The sequence below is a fragment of the Oncorhynchus tshawytscha genome, linkage group LG13 (assembly GCF_018296145.1).
Source record: "Oncorhynchus tshawytscha isolate Ot180627B linkage group LG13, Otsh_v2.0, whole genome shotgun sequence".
In the NCBI taxonomy this organism is placed as follows: domain Eukaryota; kingdom Metazoa; phylum Chordata; class Actinopteri; order Salmoniformes; family Salmonidae; genus Oncorhynchus; species Oncorhynchus tshawytscha.
In genome coordinates, this window is record NC_056441.1 from 8,343,737 (window position 1) to 8,366,625 (window position 22,889).

At 42.0% G+C, this 22,889-nt stretch overlaps 1 protein-coding gene across 1 annotated transcript; it reads left to right on the forward strand.

Annotated features, from left to right (window-relative positions):
• Window positions 1–8,263: 8,263 nt before the first annotated feature.
• Window positions 8,264–21,541, forward strand: LOC112247220 (neurensin-1). Its single transcript, XM_042295022.1, has 5 exons — window positions 8,264–8,375; window positions 11,616–11,695; window positions 11,854–12,015; window positions 12,265–12,585; window positions 21,515–21,541. The coding sequence occupies exons 2-5, from the start codon at window positions 11,630–11,632 to the stop codon at window positions 21,539–21,541; spliced, it is 576 nt and encodes a 191-aa protein (XP_042150956.1). The 5' UTR covers window positions 8,264–8,375; window positions 11,616–11,629.
• The last annotated feature ends 1,348 nt before the right edge of the window (window positions 21,542–22,889 follow it).

The window sequence follows — 22,889 nt, forward strand, 5'->3', positions numbered from 1 at the left end:
AAACAGCAGTCCATCATTACTTTAAGAAACAAATGTCAATCTATCCAGGAAAATTTCAAGAACTTTGAAAGTTTCTTCAAGTGGAGTCCCAAAAACCATCAAGAGCTATGATGAAACTGGCTCTCATGAGGACCACCACAGGAAAGCGAGGCCCAGAGTTACCTCTGCTGCAGAGGATAAGTTCATTAGAGTTACCAATCTCAGACATTGCAGCCCAAATAAATGCTTCACAGAGCTTAACTAACAGACACATCTCAACATCAACTGTTCAGAGGAGACTGCGTGAATCAGGCTTTCATGGGCTGATTACTGCAAAGAAACCACTACTGAAGGACACCAATAAAAAGAAGAGACTTGCTTGGGCCAAGAAACACGAGCAATGGACATTAGACTGGTGTAAATCTGTCCTTTGTTCTGATGAGTCCAAATGTGAGATTTCTGAATCCAACCGCCATGTCTTTATGAGACGCAGAGTATGTGAATGGATGATCTCTGCATGTCTGGTTTCCACCCTGAAGCACGGAGGAGGATGTGTGATGGTGTTGGGGTGCTGTTGAGGAGGATGGGTGATGGTGTTGGGGTGCTGTTAAGGAGGATGTGTGATGGTGTTGGGGTGCTGGTGACACTGTCTGTATTTTATTTAGAATTTAAGGCACACTTAACCAGCATAGCTACCACAGCATTCTGCAGCAATTCGCCATCCAATTTGGTTCACGCTTAGTGGGACTATCATATGTTTTTCAACAGGACAATGACCCAACACACCTCCAGGCTGTGTAAGGGCTATTTGACCAAGAAGGAGAGTGATGGAGTGCTGCATCAGATGACCTGGCCTCCACAAACACCCGACATCAAAACCAATTGAGATGGTTTGGAATGAGTCGTTTCGCAGAGTGAAGGAAAATCAGCCATCATGTGCTCAGCATATGTGGGAACTACGTCGAGGCTGTTGGAAAAACATTCCAGGTGAAGCTGGTTGAGAGAATGCCAAGAGTGTGCAAAGCTGTCATCAAGGCAAAGGGTGGCTACTTTCAAGTATCTCAAATCTAAAATATATTTTGATTTGTTTAACATTTTTTTGGTTACTACATGATTCCATATTTGTTATTTCATAGTTATGATGTCGTCACTATTATTGTACAATGTAGAAAATAGTACAAATAAAGAAAAACCCTTGAATGAGTAGTTGTGTCCAAACTTTTGACAGGTATATTTGACCTCTCAGCTTCCCTATCAAATCTAAACATTTCAAGCAGACAACCTAAGAAAATTAACAACAACGACAAATGGTTTGATGAAGAATACAAAAACCTAAGAAATAAATTGAGAAATCTATCCAACCTAAAACATAGAGACCCAGAAAACCTGAGTCTACGCCTTCACTATGGTGAATCACTAAAACAATAGAGAGATACACTACGGAGAAAGAAGGAACAGCACATTTGAAATCCGCTCAATATAACTGAAGAATCCATAGAATCTAATCACTTCTGGAAAAATCAGAAAACAAACAACAACACGAAGAGTTATCTATCCAAAACAAAGATGTATGGATAAACCACTTCTCCAATATTTGTGTCTCTGTAACAACGAACAAACAGCATAAACATATACATGATAAAATATAAATCTTAGAATCAATTATTAAAGACGACCAGAACCCACTGGATTCTCCAATTACATTGAATGAAAGGAAGGACAAAATACAAACCCTCCACAAACCCTCCACAAACCCTCCACAAAGCCCCCACAAAGCCTCCACAAACCCTCCAACCCAGAAAGGCCTGTGGGGTTGATGGTATCCTAAATGAAATGATAAAATATACAGACCACACATTCCAAATGACTATACTTAAACTCTTATACATCATCCTCAGCTCTACAATATTCCCCAATATTTGGAACCAAGGACCAATCACCCCAGTCCACAAAAGTGTAGACAAATCTGACCTCCATAACTACCGTGGAATATGCGTCAATAGCAACCTTGGGAAAATCCTCCGCATTATCATTAACAGCAGACTCGTACATTTCATCAACAAAAACAATGTACTGAGTCAATGTCAAATTTACCTTTTACCAAATTACCATATGATAGACCACCTATTCACTCTGCACACTCTAATTGACAAACAAACAAACCAAAACAAAGGCAATGTCTTCTCATGCTTTGATGATTTCCAAAATGCTATCGACTCAATTTGGCATATGAGGGCCTAGTATACAAATTGATGGAAAGTGGTGTTAGGGGAAAAACATACAACATTATAAAATCCATGTACACAAACAACAAGTGTGTGGTTAAAATTGGCAAAAAACAAACACATTTCTTTCCACAGGGTCAGGGGGTGAGACAGGAATGCAGCTTAAGCCCCACCCTCTTCAACATATATATCAACGAATTGGTGAGGGCACTAGAACAGTCTGCAGCACCCGGCCTCACCCTACTAGAATCTGAAGTCAAATGTCTACTGTTTGCTAATGATCTGATGCTTCTATCCCTAACCAAGAAGGGCCTACAGCAACACCTAGATCTTCTGCACAGATTATATCAGTCACGGGACCTGACAGCAAATATTAGTGAGACAAAAATAATGGTGTTCCAAAAAAGGTCCAGTTGACAGAACCACAAATACAAATTCCATCTAGACATCGTTGCCCTAGAGCTCACAAAAAAATTATACATACCTCGGCCTAAACATCAGCGCCACAGGTAACTTCCGCAAGCCGTGAACGATCTGAGAGACAAGGCAGGAAGGTCCTTCTATGCCCTCAAAAGGAACATAAAATTCAACAAACCAATTAGGATTTGGCTAAAAATACTTGAATCAGTTATAGAACCCATTGCCCTGTGAGGTCTGGGGTCCGCTCACCAACCTGGAATTCACAAAATGGGGACAAGCACCCCAAAATTGTCAGATATCTCCAAAAAGAGATGTGCGTGTGGAGTCAGGCGCAGGAGAAAGCAAGTTTCTGAAAAGGGGCGTTTAATAAACAAGGTCCAAAGAACAGGAAAAACAGGACTAACACAGTAGCCTCAAACCACCTGTACAACAGAACCTTAAAACGTAACCCAGAACTGAACGACAGCAAATGAAACAATCCCACACAAAACCCAGAAGAAATGGCGAGATTTAAATACCCCCACTAATTACCCAAAATAGAACACAGGTGACACATAAGACAGACGTAACCAAATGAAAGGAAAAAAAGGATCGGTGGAAGCTATTAGACTGGCGACGACCGAGCACCGCCTGAACAGGGAGAGGAGCCACCTTCGGTGGAAGCTATTAGACTGGCGACGACTGAGCACCGCCTGAACAGGGAGAGGAGCCACCTTCGGTGGAAGCTATTAGACTGGCGACGACCGAGCACCGCCTGAACAGGGAGAGGAGCCACCTTCGGTGGAAGCTATTAGACTGGCGACGACCGAGCACCGCCTGAACAGGGAGAGGAGCCACCTTCAGTGGAAGCTATTAGACTGGCGACGACCGAGCACCGCCTGAACAGGGAGAGGAGCCACCTTCGGTGGAAGCTATTAGACTGGCGACGACCGAGCACCGCCTGAACAGGGAGAGGAGCCACCTTCGGTGGAAGCTATTAGACTGGCGACGACCGAGCACCGCCTGAACAGGGAGAGGAGCCACCTTCGGTGGAAGCTTATTAGACTGGCGACGAACGAGCACCGCCTGAACAGGGAGAGGAGCCACCTTCAGTGGAAGCTATTAGACTGGCGACGACCAAGCACCACCTGAACAGGGAGAGGAGCCACCTTCGGTGGAAGCTATTAGACTGGCGACAACCGAGCACCGCCTGAACAGGGAGAGGAGCCACCTTCAGTGGAAGCTATTAGACCGGCGACGACGAGCGCCAAGCACCGCCTGAACAGGGAGAGGAGCCACCTTCGGTGGAAGCTATTAGACTGGCGACGACCGAGCACCGCCTGAACAGGGAGAGGAGCCACCTTCGGTGGAAGCTATTAGACCGGCGACGACGAGCGCTGAGCACCGTCTGAACAGGGAGAGGAGCCACCTTCGGTGGAAGCTATTAGACCGGCGACGACGAGCGCCGAGCACCGCCTGAACAGGGAGAGGAGCCACCTTCGGTGGAAGCTATTAGACCGGCGACGACGAGCGCCGAGCACCGCCTGAACAGGGAGAGGAGCCACCTTCGGTGGAAGCTATTAGACCGGCGACGACGAGCGCTGAGCACCGTCTGAACAGGGAGAGGAGCCACCTTCAGTGGAAGCTAGTAGACCGGCGACGACGAGCGCCGCCTGAACAGGGAGAGGAGCCACCTTCGGTGGAAGCTATTAGACCGGCGACGACCGAGCACCGCCTGAACAGGGAGAGGAGCCACCTTCGGTGGAAGTCGTGACATAAATATCCACAGTGTACAACATAAAACACCAAATAATGCAGAATTAGACCGAGACCCGCTAATGATCAAAATCCAGAAAAGAGCCGTTAAATTCTACAACCACCTAAAAGGAAGCGATTCCCAAACCTTCCATAACAAAGCCATTACCTACAGAGAGATGAACCTGGAGAAGAGTCCCCTAAGCAAGCTGGTCCTGGGGCTCTGTTCACAAACACAAACACATCCCACAGAGCCCAAGGACAGCAACACAATTAGACCCAACCAAATCACGAGAAAACAAAAAGATAATTACTTGACACATTGGAAAGAATTTACAAAAACCTAGAATGCTATTTGGCCCTAAACAGAGAGTACACATTGGCAGAATACCTGATCACTGTGACTGACCCAAAATTAAGGAAAGCTTTGACTATGTACAGACTCAGTGAGCATAGCCTTGCTATTGAGAAAGGTCGCCGTAGGCAGACATGGCTCTCAAGAGAAGACAGGCTATGTGCACACTGCCCACAAAATGAGGTGGAAACTGAGCTGCACTTTCCAACCTCCTGCCAAATGTATGATCATATTAGAGATGCATATTTCCTTCAGATTACACAGATTCACAAAGGATTCGAAAACAAATCCAATTTTGATAAACTCCCATATCTACTGGGTGAAATTCCACAGTGTGACATCACAGCAAGATTTGTGACCTGTTGCCACGAGTAAAGCGCAACCAGTGAAGAACAAACACCATTGTAAATACAGCCTGTGTGTACTTTAACTATTTGCACATCATTACAACACTGTATATAGACGTGGTATGACATTGGAAATGTTGTTTACTTTTGAAACTTTTGTGAAAGTAATGTTTACTGTTAATCTGCTATTTTATTATTACCTATTTCACTTGCTTTGGTAATGTTTCCCATGCCAATAAAGCCCTTAAATTGAATTGAAATTGATTTGAGAGAGAGAGTGAGGAGAGAGAGCAGGGGGGAGAGGAGAAAGAGAGAGAAACTGTAATGATAGTGGTTCTGCCTCGGGTAGCTTCTTCATTCCATAATGACGGAATGGATTAACTCTGCAGTCCCTACACAGAGCCTCAGTGGTTGGCCTGTCTGTGTGGGGTGATTGGTGACAGCCACTGTCTGTAGAAAATACACACCCAGAGCAGCAGGCCATAATATGGTCATATAACAGGAGACTTTATCCAGAGTGTTGAGAGAGAGAGAGAGAGATGTGAGAGAGAGAGAGAGAGAGAGAGAGCGAGAGAGATGTGAGGGAGAGAGAGAAAGAGAGAGATGTGAGGGGGGAGAGAGAGAGAGAGAGATGTGAGGGATAGAGAGAGAGAGAGATGTGAGGGAGAGAGAGGGGGAGATATGTGAGGGAGAGAGAGGGGGAGAGATGTGAGGGAGAGAGAGAGAGATGCGAGGGAGAGAGAGAGTGAGAGAGAGAGAGAGAGAGAGATATGTGAGGGAGAAGGAGAGAGAGAGAGAGAGAGAGATGTGAGGGAGAGAGAGAGTGAGAGAGAGAGAGAGAGAGATATGTGAGGGAGAAGGAGAGAGAGAGAGAGGTGTGTGTTGCGTCCCCTTGGTGACATGCTCACTGACAATGTTCATTACTAAAATCAATACTAGGAGTACACTGTGTTCCCTCTGTAAATATCCTACTATCTGATATGGGTACACTGTGTCCCCTCTGTAAATATCCTACTATCTGACAGGAGTACACTGTGTCCCCTCTGTAAATATCCTGCTATCTGACAGGAGTACACTGTGTCCCCTCTGTAAATATCCTACTATCTGACAGGAGTACACTGTGTCCCCTCTGTAAATATCCTGCTATCTGACAGGAGTACACTGTGTCCCCTCTGTAAATATCCTACTATCTGACAGGAGTACACTGTGTCCCCTCTGTAAATATCCTGCTATCTGACAGGAGTACACTGTGTCCCCTCTGTAAATATCCTACTATCTGACAGGAGTACACTGTGTCCCCTCTGTAAATATCCTGCTATCTGACAGGAGTACACTGTGTCCCCTCTGTAAATATCCTGCTATCTGACACTGTGTCCCCTCTGTAAATATCCTGCTATCTGACAGTACACTGTGTCCCCTCTGTAAATATCCTACTATCTGACAGGAGTACACTGTGTCCCCTCTGTAAATATCCTGCTATCTGACAGGAGTACACTGTGTCCCCTCTGTAAATATCCTACTATCTGACAGGAGTACACTGTGTCCCCTCTGTAAATATCCTGCTATCTGACAGGGGTACACTGTGTCCCCTCTGTAAATATCCTACTATCTGACAGGGGTCCACTGTGTTCACTACCAGTGGGATCAGATGGTCTTGAGTCACAACGATCACACGGGTTTTAAAGTTGCTTCACATAGGATTTTTTTATAGAATTGTCCATACAATTCTACACTGTTTCTCAATTTCAGTTTACGTGAGAAAACAACTTTAGATTTTAGTCCACCAGCTTCAAAAAACATGATTTGTTGTTATTGAAAAGATGTTTCACAGCAATTTAGATGGTACAATGGTTTTACGACACTATTCAGTGCTCGTTTTCTCACAAAAAAAGCTGAAATTGAACACGCCCACAAAGTCAGAACAGCTTTCTCAGTTTGACAACAGATGTCGCTCAGGCAGGTGGAAATCAATAGGCGAGCATCACAGCCAATCACAACACTGTGAGTGAAACACTCATCATTCCACTCTATCAGAGCCAGATATATTAGCGACATTTTCTGAAATTACAATGCCAAAATTCAAAATGATCCTATGTGTAGCACCTTGAAAACGCATTAGTACAGTTGTGATCGAGACCAATAATCAACTGAATAAACAGTTAGATAAAGAAATAAATAAAATGTGTTTGGCTTGGCATGACAATGAAGAGTTGAATTTGTTAAATGCAGAAACAATCCGGTAACCAAGTGTAACGGATGTGTAACGGCTAGCTTAGTTAGCAGTGTGCGCTAAATAGCGTTTCAATCGGTGACGTCACTTCCTCTGAGACCTTGAAGTAGTAGTTCCCCTTTGCTCTGCAAGAGCCGCGGCTTTTGTGGAGCGATGGGTAACGATGCTTCGAGGGGTGGTTGTTGATGTGTGCAGAGGGTCCCTGGTTCACGCCCGGGTATGGGCGAGGGGACGGTCTAAAGTTATACTGTTACACAAGGCAACTTCCCTTATTCTCCTTTTATTTTGTTTCCCTAAAGGATGGTCTGTATCCCAAGCAGCACCCTATTCCGTAGTGCACTACGTAGGGAACATGCCGCCATTTGGGAAGCACAGGTGATGTTTTGTTGTTGTTTTCCTGTGGGACGTGTTGTGTCACTGGTTTAGGATATTACATACCGTATGAATTATACATGGCCAGGACCAAATGAAATATTTACATAACCCACATAATCAGGATGTGACTCAGTGTGCGTGAGAGACTTTCTGTCCGACTTCACTCTCCATCACATCTCATTACCATTGGATGTGTTGAACTACAGAACTGAATAGCCTAACGGAGACGAATGTGTAGAAACCTGCCCCTCCAAAATAGTACGTTAGGCATTCTGTGGTCAGTAGACGTGTCTAGACACTTGAAGGTTTGGAGTTGGATATTCGATACATCCTGTGGAACTCAACTCCCCTTTGTAATTTGATTTCCACTAAACCATCACTGCCCAACTCCATGTGCTACAGGCACGGTCACTGAAAGGCACTGCCGGAGTGTCGAGGTAAGTTTTAGGAGGAAATCTCATTGTTGAAAATCTAGGCTATTGAAGGAAACAGATCAATTGAAGAAATAGGCAGGGTGTAGCCATGGTTTTTGGTAACTAGTGACAACCGGGTTCCTCTGATAACAAATGTGTTGGAGCTGTGCACCTGCGCACAGGCTCTTTATTGCAAATTGAGTGTTGATGTCAAGTGTAGATTCGCTGGTTCTGAGAGCTCGTTCTGCAATGGGACTCGAGTAAGACCGTGGCGCGGAAGCGAGCACTCCGGACAAGGTAAGATTAGAAAATGAGCCTAAACAGCCTCTAATGAAGAGGCTCACGTTCATGCTAATAAAATACATGTTTTGCAAAGAGTTTCTCTGGAGTTGTGAAGACTGGATTTTGTAGCACGTAATTGGACAATGAGGAGGAACGAGTTGAGACACTACATTATCTTCTGTCTACCTAGATTATCTTCTGTCTAACCTACATTATCTTCTGTCTAACCTACATTATCTTCTGTCTAACCTACATTATCTTCTGTCTAACCTACATTATCTTCTGTCTAACCTACATTATCTTCTGTCTACCTGGATTATCTTCTGTCTAACCTACATTATCTTCTGTCTAACCTACATTATCTTCTATCTAACCTACATTATCTTCTGTCTGCCTACATTATCTTCTGTCTACCTACATTATCTTCTGTCTACCTACATTATCTTCTGTCTAATCTACATTATCTTCTGTCTAACCTACATTATCTTCTGTCTAACCTACATTATCTTCTGTCTAACCTACATTATCTTCTGTCTAACCTACATTATCTTCTGTCTAACCTACATTATCTTCTGTCTAACCTACATTATCTTCTGTCTAACCTACATTATCTTCTGTCTAACCTACATTATCTTCTGTCTACCTACGTGATCTTCTGTCTACCTACATGATCTTCTGTCTACCTACATGATCTTCTGTCTACTGCTGTGGGGAGAGTTCGGTCTGTTTTCAGCACCGCAATCGAAAACTAATTCACTGCTGCAAAAATCGATCAATTTACCGACATTTAGTCTTGCCGTTTTTAATCTGAACAAAAAAACGTGGAAAAAAGAAGCTGAGAAATTAGCTGAGGAGAACCAGTCGGGTATCTAAATGTGATACATTTAATATGTTGTGTCGCACGTCTCTCTCTATTCTTGACACATCATGCACCCTCAGCTCAGTGATAATAATAGATAAGCTAGTTATTTGATAGTGTTGCACACCGCTCATCTTGTCAAGTGTTATGAGTAAGTCTCTAGTGTAGCCATTTCTGTTCTCACTAAAGCTATTCAAGTAACAAGACAATAGCTCCTTATAGACTCAGTGTGTGTGTGTGTGTGTGTGTGTGTGTGTGTGCGTGTGAGTGACTCATCCGTGGGTGGCTATCAACCCTTGGGCCTTGGCGTCATGGCATCATCCTACACAGACAGAGCTCTATCCTTCTAATGTTGCTTGACGAAACTGAGGCGAAGGAGACACCCAGGGAATACTGAAGCAACAGGGCCCCATTTCACAAAACACTTCCTATGCAAACAATAAGAAGTTCATAAGATAATTAGTAGGTGCAACTCCTCAACAATATAATTAAGATTTCATGTTTTTCTTATGAACTTTTGAAATATCTTTCCTGCAGTAAAATTACCAAATCTGACTCTAGTGGCCTCATGAGTGGAATGTTTTTAATATGTTTAATACTTTTATAATGAATAAATATTATTAAAAGAAAACTGCCAAAAATCATAACCCGCTAGCTAGCATAGCATCCCTCTCTGTTGGATAGCCATAGCCAGCTAGCTTACATAGCATCCCTCTCTATTGGATAGCCATAGCCAGCTAGCTAACATAGCATCCCTCTCTGTTGGATAGCCATAGCCAGCTAGCTTACATAGCATCCCTCTCTATTGGATAGCCATAGCCAGCTAGCTTACATAGCATCCCTCTCTATTGGATAGCCATAGCCTGCTAGCTAACATAGCATCCCTCTCTGTTGGATAGCCATAGCCCGCTAGCTTACATAGCATCCCTGTCTGTTGGATAGCCATAGCCAGCTAGCTAACATAGCATCCCTCTCTGTTGGATAGCCATAGCCCGCTAGCTAACATAGCATCCCTCTCTGTTTGAGCCAGGTGTTTGAGTAGGCTAAACTAGCTAGCTGCATTCGCTAGCTAATTAAGTGAAAGTGAATGTTTTTTTTTAAATACAACAAAATATAGCTAGCTCTCTCTCAATTCAATTCAAGGGGCTTTATTCAAGGGGCTTTATTTGTTTTTCTCTCTCTCGCTCTCTTGCGTCTCCATTTTGGAAGAATTTAATTTGTTCAACTATTGTCTTCCTCTCTCTTTGAGTCAACTACTCCCCACATTTTATGCACTGCAGTGCTAGCTAGCTGTAGTGTATGCTTTCAGTACTAGATTCATTCTCTGTTCCTTTGATTGGGTGCACAACATGTCAGTTCATGCTGCAAGAGCTCTGATAGGTTGGAGGACGTCCTCCGGAAGTTGTCATTATTTGCTGTTTAAGTCTATGGAAGGGGGTGAGAACCATGAGCCTCCTAGGTTTTGTATTGAAGTCAATGTACCCAGAGGAGGACGGAAACTATTTGTCCTTCGGCTACACCATGGTGCTACCCTACAGAGTGCGGCTGAGGCTACTGTAGACCTTCATTGCGTAACAGTGTGTGTTTTAATCAATTATTTGGTGACGTGAATATATTTAGTATAGTTTTATCTAAAAATGGTAACTTTCACTATTTTTCTGAAATTCACTGAGGAGGATGGTTCTCCCCTTCTTCCTCTGAGGAGGCTTCACTGGTAGTCTACAGTCTAAAGTAGGAGACAAGGAGACAGTTGCTGTTGGTTGTCTACAGTCTGTTAATGATTTATATATACACTAGATAATTGGTAAGGGACGCTGTGCTTAAGCCACCCACTGCGCCTCCATCTTGTCACTCCTACACTATTTTGGTAGTTATAGAATTACCTTTATATTAATGTCTACATTAGTTTTCACCAGATGTATTCTTCTACAGACACCTTAATGCATACTTTATCATTATATTATGTGAGCTAAACATAAATAAATAAATAAAATGTTTTTTTAAATCCTTAAAGTATATATTTTTTTGATTACTAATGTTACTGTTCCCACTATAATAAAAAATAATATACTTAAATATGTGTCATTTTGTCTTTGATACAAGGAATTGAAATACTGTAGAATTTCATTCATTCCTATGGAGGACTTCTTCTACTGGGGAGAGCCAATATGGCCGACCAGTGGCTTCAAAGCCTCTCAATGGGCAATTCATAGCATCAGCAATCTAGGGTTTATATATTATTGTATTTTACAGTCTAAAGCAGGAGATGAGACAGTTTGATGTACGTCTGTAGGCCTTGGAAACAGTTAGGGAAAGTCAACCACGATTGAGAGTGTGTGTGTCCTCATGTCTCTGTCTGTGTGTGTGTGTGTGTGTGTGTGTGTGTCTCTCTCCAGGTGTATGAGGTGTGATGGCGTCGTGCTCTGAGGCCTGTAACTCAGGGTCTGGATGTGGGGCAGGGTTCTCAGGCTGTGAGGTGAGATCTTACTAATCTGCTTCCAATAGAATCTTAGTTTGAACATTTATACACTGGTATTTATTATTTGGTTCAGAATTAAGATTACTCACCATGGAATGATGTTTGAATGGGAATAACCATTCTGCATCTTCTATTTCTATGGTTCCCTCCTACAGGTAGGTTCTAGCTGTGCCTGTCCGCAGTTTGGGGTGCGTTCCTACCTGCACCATTTCTATGAGGGGTGCAGCACTGCATCAGGGTGGGAGAGAGACCCTAAGGGAGTGGGGGACGTCCAGACCTTGAGATCGCCCCTGAGGTGGAGCTCAGCACTCTGGAAGGTAGACAACTAATGCACTGTCAATGACTGACCTTCTCTCTCTCTCTCTCTCTCTCTCTCTCTCTCTACCCTCTGTCTCTACCCTCTGTCTCTACCCTCTGTCTCTACCCTCTGTCTCTACCTCATCTGGTCACTCTCTGTCTCCCTATCTTCCTTTCCGGTCCCTTCGTAACTCACTCACTTTTATCTCTCTCTCTCTCTCTCTCTCTACTCCCCCTCTCTCTACTCCCCCCCTCTCTCTCTCCCTCAGGTCTCTCTGGCCCTTGGTCTCCTGATGGTGACCTCTGGTCTGGTCAGTCTGTCCGTGGGTTACTCCGGCCCCACCAGGATCGAGTCCTTCGGGGAGGGGGACCTCCTCTTCATAGACACCCAGGCTGTCAGTTTTAACAGGGGTCTGCATCACTGCGTGGCGGCCGGGATCGGTCTCACCTGCCTGGGAACGGGTCTGACCGTGGCGGGCCTCCTTTTCTGGTCTTTCTCCAGGAGCCGATTGAAGGAGAGGCTATATCGGAGAGAGAGAGAGAAGAAGGGAGGGGTGGAGTGTGGAAAGAAGGGAGGGATAGAGGGGGGGGCACAGGGAGGAGGACAGGGGGAGATGGGGACGGCTGTTATGAAGGCCCCTGGAGCAGGGAAGGGTAAGGTGCCTGGCACCCTGACCAAAACGGTCCAGCCATCAGGAAGAGAATCCCCATAGGTTTTAAAAGGTCTTTATGTGGTGCACATGTGTCCTCTTTTAAAATGAGCTGAATTTAGTCAAATCACATATGTTGAAAAGTCTATAAGCTATTTGAATAATGGTCACACATGTTGAAAAGTCTATAAGCTATTTGAATAATGGTCACACATGTTGAAAAGTCTATAAGCTATTTGAATAATGGTCACACATGTTGAAAAGTCTATAAGCTATTTGAATAATGGTCACACATGTTGAAAAGTCTATAAGCTATTTGAATAATGGTCACATATGTTGAAAAGTCTATAAGCTATTTGAATAATGGTCACACATGTTGAAACGTCTATAATCTATTTAAATAATGGTCACACATGTTGAAAAGTCTATAAGCTATTTAAATAATGGTCACACATGTTGAAAAGTCTATAAGCTATTTGAATGGTGGTCTTGATAAGGAGTGATTTGTTGAAACGTCTATAAGCTATTTGAATGGTGGTCTTGATAAGGGGTGATTTGACTCTCATACATTTGTTCTTTGAATTTACTCATCAATGATTTTTGCATCGTGTTCCACCTCACTGTTGTAAAATATAAGAAATTGACTTTTCTCATGTCATTTTATAACAAATTGGAAGACCAATTTTACTCAATTCAATAGCACTTTTTCTCCTAAGATGAATTTTGTGTTGGGTAAAGCAATCCGTGTGGAATTGAATACATACAATGCATACATGAATATACTGTATATATATATATATATATATATATATACTATATTATCACATGATTTACAGTGGGTGTGTTTACTCACATGCGTAAACACACCGGCCCCATTGAGCATTACACCCATTACCTGTACTCCTGTACTCACGCACTGAACCAACAACCTTCTCTCTAATTGGTCAATTTATTCCAAGCTCTTATTGGCCATCAATGCACTGACGTGAACGCATGAACAGGTAGAAGCAATGTAAGGGGAAGCGTACTGGGAACTTGCTTACACTCGTCCAATTCTTTATGGATGTAGTGTAGATGAAGGGAAGGAGATGAGGAAAGGAAACAGCTGAAGTACATTGAGATACAGCCTGTGTGAAGTGTCTAAGTTATACTGTGGTGAGGAACCTTGTTAACATTTCAAACGATCATGATGTTGAGTGAAGTGAATAGGTGTAGTATAGTATACCTGTATAGTATAGCTGCATAGTATAAATGTATGGTATATACCTGTATAGTATACCTGTATAGTATACCTGTATAGTATATACCTGTATAGTATACCTGTATAGTATATACCTGTATAGTATACCTGTATAGTATACCTGTATAGTATATACCTGTATAGTATACCTGTATAGTATACACCTGTATAGTATATACCTGTATAGTATATACCTGTATAGTATACCTGTATAGTATACCTGTATAGTATATACCTGTATAGTATACCTGTATAGTATACCTGTATAGTATATACCTGTATAGTATAGCTGCATAGTATACCTGTATGGTATATACCTGTATAGTATACATGTATAGTATATACCTGTATAGTATACTTGTATGGTATACACCTGCATAGTATACCTGTATGGTATATACCTGTATAGTATATACCTGTATAATATACCTGTATAGTATATACCTGTATAGTATAGCTGCATAGTATACATGTATAGTATACCTGTATAGTATACCTGTATAGTATACCTGTATAGTATACCTGTATAGTATATACCTGCATAGTATACTTGTATGGTATACACCTGCATAGTATATACCTGTATAGTATACCTGTATAGTATACCTGTATAGTATACCTGTATAGTATATGTATAGTATACATGTATGGTATATACCTGTATAGTATACCTGTATAGTATAGCTGTATAGTATACCTTTGGTATAGCTGCATAGTATACCATGTATGGTATATACCTGTATGGTATACCTGTATAGTATACCTGTATAGTATACCTGCTGTATAGTATACATGTATAGTATATACCTGTATAGTATACCTGTATAGTATATACCTGTATAGTATACCTGTATAGTATAGCTGCATAGTATATATCTGTATAGTATACACCTGCATAGATATATCTGCATAGTATATACCTGTATGGTATAGCTGCATAGTATACCTGTATAGTATACCTGATAGTATATATCTATATCGTATACCTGTATTGTATATACCTGCATAGTATACCTGTATAGTATACCTGCATAGTATATATCTATATCGTATACCTGTATGGTATATACCTGTATAGTATATACCTGTATAGTATACCTGTATGGTATATACCTGTATAGTATACCTGTATGGTATATATCTGTATAGTATATACCTAGATAGTATATACCTATAGTTACCTGCATTGTAAATACCTGTATAGTATACCTGTATGGTATTTACCTGTATGGTGTATACCTGTATAGTGTATACCTGCATAGTATATGCCTGTATAGTATACCTGAATAGTATATACCTGTATAGTATACCTGTATAGTATACCTGTATAGTATAGCTGCATAGTATACATGTATGGTATATACCTGTATAGTATACCTGTATAGTATACCTGTATAGTATATACCTGTATAGTATACCTGTATAGTATATACCTGTATAGTATAGCTGCATAGTATACATGTATAGTATACCTGTATAGTATACCTGTATAGCATACCTGTATAGTATACCTGTATAGTATATACCTGCATAGTATACTTGTATGGTATACACCTGCATAGTATATACCCGTATAGGATATACCTGTATGGTATAGCTGCATAGTATACCTGTATAGTATACCTGCATAGTATATATCTATATCGTATACCTGTATGGTATATACCTGTATAGTATATACCTGTATAGTATACCTGCATAGTATATACCTGTATAGTATACCTGAATAGTATATACCTGTATAGTATATACCTAGATAGTATATACCTATAGTTACCTGCATTGTAAATACCTGTATAGTATACCTGTATGGTATTTACCTGTATGGTGTATACCTGTATAGTGTATACCTGCATAGTATATGCCTGTATAGTATACCTGAATAGTATATACCTGTATAGTATATACCTGTATAGTATACCTGTATAGTATACCTGTATAGTATACCTGCATAGTATATACCTGTATGGTGTATACCTGTATAGTATATACCTGTATAGTATATACTTGTATAGTATATACACGTATAGTATATATACCTGTGTGGTATATACCTGTATGGCAAATACCTGTATGGTCTATACCTGTATAGTATACCTGCATAGTACAGTGCCTTGCGAAAGTATTCGGCCCCCTTGAACTTTGCGACCTTTTGCCACATTTCAGGCTTCAAACATAAAGATACAAAACTGTATTTTTTTGTGAAGAATCAACAACAAGTGGGACACAATCATGAAGTGGAACGACTTGTTGTTGATTCTTCACAAAAAAATACAGTTTTATATCTTTATGTTTGAAGCCTGAAATGTGGCAAAAGGTCGCAAAGTTCAAGGGGGCCGAATACTTTCGCAAGGCACTGTATATACCTGTATAGTGTATACCTGTATTGTATACCTGCATAGTATATACCTGTATAGTATATACCTGTGTTGTATATACTTGCATAGTATATACCTGTATAGTATATACCTGTATGGTATACCTGTATAGTATATACCTGTATGGTATACCTGTATGGTATATACCTGTATAGTATATACCTGTATAGTATATACCTGTATAGTATATACCTGTATGGTATACACCTGTATAGTATATACCTGTATGGTATACCTGTATAGTATATACCTGTATAGTATATACCTGTATAGTATACCTGTATAGTATATACCTGTATAGTATACCTGTATAGTATACCTGTATAGTATACCTGTATAGTATATACCTGTATAGTATATACCTGTATAGTATACCTGTATAGTATACCTGTATAGTATATGCCTGTATAGTATATACCTGTATAGTATATGCCTGTATAGTATACCTGTATAGTATATGCCTGTATGGTATACCTGTATAGTATATGCCTGTATGGTATACCTGTATAGTATATGCCTGTATGGTATACCTGTATAGTATATACCTGTATAGCATATATACCTGTATAATATGCCTGTATAGTATATACCTGTATAGTATGCCTGTATAGTATATACCTGTGTGGTATACCTGTATAGTATATACCTGTGTGGTATACCTTTATGTGATAATTGGAGTGGAGCAAACGGTTGTCTGCTGAATAAACCCCTGATCTGCAAACTCTCCCTGGAGTTGAATTACTGATGTTCTACTGACTGACTCCTGACTACTGAATACTGACTACTGAATACTGAATACTAACTACTGACTACTGAATACTAACTACTGAATACTGACTACTGAATACTGAATACTAACTACTGAATACTGACTACTGAATACTGACTACTAACTACTGACTACTGAATACTAACTACTGAATACTGACTACTGAATACTGACTACTGAATACTGACTACTGAATACTAACTACTGACTACTGAATACTAACTACTGAATACTAACTACTGAATACTAACTACTGACTACTGAATACTAACTACTGAATACTAACTACTGAATACTGAATACTAACTACTGACTACTGAATACTGACTCAAGTCTCGACGTTCACACTTGTCCTGGACAAGTGAAAAACATTTAGGATAAGACTGCATATCGCAATGTCAAACACTTTCTCAGATCAGAATCGGATCAGAGATGCCAACATTGTAATAATACAAAAAAATAACGCAGCCTACACGTCAAGGTGTAGGAAATATGCAGTTTGGCTACAGCCTTGTGTCCAAATCAATGCTGACATGAGAGAGACGCCAGGAAATGTAGCATAACTTAAATGAAACTTTGAATTACATACAGTACCAGTCAAAAGTTTGGACACGCTTATTCATTCCATGGTTTATTTTAATTTTTTTAATTTTCCTATAATAGTGGAGACATCAGAACAATGAAATAACACATATGGAATCATGTAGCAACCAAAAAAAAGTGTTAAACAAATCAAAATATATTCTTCAAAAGTTAAATTCCACAAATGAAAAGTTAATTTGTGATATTTCTTTCCTTCTTAATGTGTTTGAGCCAATCAGTTGTGTTGTGACAAGGTAGTGAGCTATACAGAAGATAGCCCTATTTGGTGAAAGACCAAGTCCATATTATGGCAAGAACAGCTCAAATAAGCAAAGAGAAACGACAGTCCATCATTACTTTAAGTCATGGTCAGTCAATCTGGAAAATGTCCTTGTTTCTCATGACACAAACTATCAAGGCACAAGGCGAGATCTAGATGCAGACACAGGAGGCAGATGGTTGGAGTTTTACAATGTTTATGACCGGCAAAAGGTCAAAACCAGTTCAGAGTCCAATAGGTACCGAAGGGCAGGCAGATTCAAGGTCAGGGCAGGCAGGATGAACAGGCAGGCAGGATGAACAGGCAGGCAGATTCAAGGTCAGGGCAGGCAGGATGAACAGGCAGGCAGGATGAACAGGCAGGCAGATTCAAGGTCAGGGCAGGCAGCATGAACAGGCAGGCAGATTCAAGGTCAGGGCAGGCAGGATGAACAGGCAGGCAAGATGAACAGGCAGGCAGGATGAACAGGCAGGAGGGAAAGTAGTCCAGTGTCAGGCAGATTCAAGGTCAGGGCAGGCAGGATGAACAGGCAGGAGGGAAAGTAGTCCAGTGTCAGGCAGATTCAAGGTCAGGGCAGGCAGGCAGGATGAACAGGCAGGAGGGAAAGTAGTCCAGTGTCAGGCAGATTCAAGGTCAGGGCAGGCAGGCAGGATGAACAGGCAGGCAGGATGAACAGGCAGGAGGGAAAGTAGTCCAGTGTCAGGCAGATTCAAGGTCAGGGCAGGCAGGATGAACAGGCAGGAGGGAAAGTAGTCCAGTGTCAGGCAGATTCAAGGTCAGGGCAGGCAGGATGAACAGGCAGGCAGGATGAACAGGCAGGAGGGAAAGTAGTCCAGTGTCAGGCAGATTCAAGGTCAGGGCAGGCAGGATGAACAGGCAGGAGGGAAAGTAGTCCAGTGTCAGGCAGATTCAAGGTCAGGGCAGGCAGAATGAACAGGCAGGAGGGATGAACAGGAGGGAAAATAGTCCAGTGTCAGGCAGATTCAAGGTCAGGGCAGGCAGGATGAACAGGCAGGCAGGATGAACAGGCAGGCAGGATGAACAGGCAGGAGGGAAAGTAGTCCAGTGTCAGGCAGCATGAACAGGCAGGAGGGAAAGTAGTCCAGTGTCAGGCAGGATGAACAGGCAGGAGGGAAAGTAGTCCAGTGTCAAGCAGATTCAAGGTCAGGGCAGGCAGGATGAACAGGCGGGAGGGAAAGTAGTCCAGTGTCAGGCAGGATGAACAGGCAGGAGGGAAAGTAGTCCAGTGTCAGGCAGGATGAACAGGCAGGCAGGATGAACAGGAGGGAAAGTAGTCCAGTGTCAGGCAGAGGTCAAAACCAGGAAGACTATCAATAGAAAAGGAGCACGGGGGAAAAAACGCTGGGACAGATAGACAGGAAACAGGGATAAATACACTGGCACAGAGAGACAGGAAACACAGGGATAAATACACTGGCACAGAGAGACAGGAAACACAGGGATAAATACACTGGCACAGAGAGACAGGAAACACAGGGATAAATACACTGGCACAGAGAGACAGGAAACAGGGATAAATACACTGGTACAGAGAGACAGGAAACACAGGGATAAATTCACTGGTACAGAGAGACAGGAAACACAGGGATAAATACACTGGCACAGAGAGACAGGAAACAGGGATGAATACACTGGCACAGAGAGACAGGAAACAGGGATAAATACACTGGTACAGAGAGACAGGAAACACAGGGATAAATACACTGGGGCAGAAAGACAGGAAACACAGGGATAAATACACTGGCACAGAGAGACAGGAAACACAGGGATAAATACACTGGGGCAAAGAGACAGGAAACACAGGGATAAATACACTGGGGCACTGGGGCAGAGAGACAGGAAACACAGGGATAAATACACTGGGGCAGAGAGACAGGAAACACAGGGATAAATACACTGGGGCAGAGAGACAGGAAACACAGGGATAAATACACTGGGGCAGAGAGACAGGAAACACAGGGATAAATACACTGTCACAGAGAGACAGGAAACAGGGATAAATACACTGTCACAGAGAGACCGGAAACACAGGGATAAATACACTGGGGCAGAGAGACAGGAAACACAGGGATAAATACACTGGGGCAGAGAGACAGGAAACACTGGGATAAATACACTGGCACAGAGAGACAGGAAACACAGGGATGAATACACTGGAAACACAGGGATAAATACACTGGGGAAAATAAGTGACACCTGGAGGGGGTGGAGACAATCACAGGGACAGGTGAAACAGAACAGGGTGTGACACAAACAGCATATATGTTTCACACGGCACACACATCATATTGAACCATTTCACCCGACACACACGGCATATTAAACCCTGTTTCACATGTTATATAGAACCCTGTTTCACACAGCATAATGAACCCTGTTTCACACAGCATAATGAACCCTGTTTCACACAGCATATTGAACCCTCTTTCAGACAGCATATTGAACCCTGTTTCACACAGCATATTGAACCCTGTTTCACACAGCATACTGAACCCTGTTTCACACAGCATAATGAACCCTGTTTCACACAGCATACTGAACCCTGTTTCACACAGCATAATGAACCCTGTTTCACACAGCATATTGAACCCTGTTTCACACAGCAAACACACCATATTGAGCCCTGTTTCACATCATATTTAACCCTGTTTCACACAGCATATTGAACCCTGTTTCAAACAGGAAACACACCATATTGAGCCCTGTTTCACATCATATTTAACCCTGTTTCACACAGCATATTGAACCCTGTTTCACACAGCATAATGAACCCTGTTTCACACAGCATATTGAACCCTGTTTCACACAACACACACATTATTGTTATTTTTGAATCCTGTTTCACACACATTATACTGAACCATGTTTTTCTAACAGCATATTGAACATTATTTCACACAGCATATTGAACCCTGTTTTTCAACAGCATATTGAACCCTGTTTCACACAACATATTGAACCCTGTTTCAGACAGCATATTGAACCCTGTTTCACACAGGATATTGAACCCTGTTTCACACAGGATATTGAACCCTGTTTCACACAACATATTGAACCCTGTTTCAGACAGCATATTGAACCCTGTTTCACACAGGATATTGAACCTGTTTCACACACAGCATATTGAACCCTGTTTCACACAGCATATTGAACCCTGTTTCACACAGCATATTGAACCCTGTTTCACACAGCATATTGAACCCTCTTTCAGACAGCATATTGAACCCTGTTTCACACAGCATATTGAACCCTGTTTCACACAGCATATTGAACCCTGTTTCACACAGCATATTGAACCCTGTTTCACACAGCATATTGAACCCTGTTTCACACGGCACACAGCATATTGAACCCTGTTTCGCACGACACACAGCATTTTGGTCAATACCTATTTTCTGAACCCTGTCATTTCTAAGGTATGAACCGTACATTCCATACCTCATTGTTAATGATCATTCTCAATGTACTATTGATTATGAACAGCATATTATTATCTGATATTACCAGACCTGTCAGCGGCGTGCAAGACTGGAGCAGTTGCTCAGAAACAATGCAGGTGTTGTTATATTTCATATAATATTAAAGCGTGTTCCATGTAGATCTGTGGCAGGCTCTACAGCAGTTGAAGGGTGTTCCATGTAGATCTGTGGCAGGCTCTACTGCAGTTGAAGGGTGTTCCATGTAGATCTGTGGCAGGCTCTACTGCAGTTGAAGGGTGTTCCATGTAGATCTGTAGCAGGCTCTACTGCAGTTGAAGGGTGTTCCATGTAGATCTGTGGCAGGCTCTACTGCAGTTGAAGGGTGTTCCATGTAGATCTGTAGCAGGCTCTACTGCAGTTGAAGGGTGTTCCATGTAGATCTGTAGCAGGCTCTACTGCAGTTGAAGGGTGTTCCATGTAGATCTGTGGCAGGCTCTACTGCAGTTGAAGTGTGTTCCATGTAGATCTGTGGTAAACAATAATGCAGTTGAACCTCTGAAAATCCACCCAACGAGTTTGTAGAGTCACAAGCTTGATGTAGTCATAGAGTGCAAGGCAGGAAGGAAGGAAGGAAGGAAGCAAGGAATATGGAACCAAATACTAAGTGTATGATTACTTTAAAACAATAGAAGCGAATTTGTCCAAATAATCATCACTTCCTCAAATGGGGAGACTAGATACATAAAGTACTTTAATTTCTTAATGGTAAAACGGTGTGGAAATACCCTCAAAAAGGTGACATTTTATAGTGCTGCCTCATATGAAACATTTGATCTCAAATCGAAAATGGTGGAGTATAAAGCAAAATGAAATCGTTTAGCTTCACTATCCAAAACACATAAGGAGGAGGTTAACAGCTCCCCTGTAGTTCAGTTAGTAGAACATGGTCCCCTGTAGTTCAGTTAGTAGAACATGGTCCCCTGTAGTTCAGTTAGTAGAACATGGTCCCCTGTAGTTCAGTTAGTAGAACATGGTCCCCTGTAGTTCAGTTAGTAGAACATGGTCCCCTGTAGTTCAGTTAGTAGAACATGGTCCTCTGTTGTTCAGTTAGTAGAACATGGTCCTCTGTAGTTCAGTTAGTAGAACATGGTCCTCTGTAGTTCAGTTAGTAGAACATGGTCCCCTGTAGTTCAGTTAGTAGAACATGGTCCCCTGTAGTTCAGTTAGTAGAACATGGTCCTCTGTGGTTCAGTTAGTAGAACATGGTCCTCTGTAGTTCAGTTAGTAGAACATGGTCCCCTGTAGTTCAGTTAGTAGAACATGGTCCCCTGTAGTTCAGTTAGTAGAACATGGTCCCTGTAGTTCAGTTAGTAGAACATGGTCCCCTGTAGTTCAGTTAGTAGAACATGGTCCCCTGTAGTTCAGTTAGTAGAACATGGTCCCTGTAGTTCAGTTAGTAGAACATGGTCCTCTGTAGTTCAGTTAGTAGAACATGGTCCTCTGTAGTTCAGTTAGTAGAACATGGTCCTCTGTAGTTCAGTTAGTAGAACATGGT

What these genes read in the sequence shown, in the direction of transcription:
- LOC112247220 (XM_042295022.1), top strand. Translation starts at nt 11,630, where the DNA reads ATGGCGTCGTGCTCTGAGGCCTGTAACTCAGGGTCTGGATGTGGGGCA. An exon ending in CAGGGTTCTCAGGCTGTGAG is followed by an intron (nt 11,696 to 11,853) that starts GTGAGATCTTAC and finishes TCCCTCCTACAG; the next exon opens with GTAGGTTCTAGCTGTGCCTG. An exon ending in AGGGAGGGATAGAGGGGGGG is followed by an intron (nt 12,586 to 21,514) that starts GCACAGGGAGGA and finishes TGTTCCATGTAG; the next exon opens with ATCTGTGGCAGGCTCTACAG.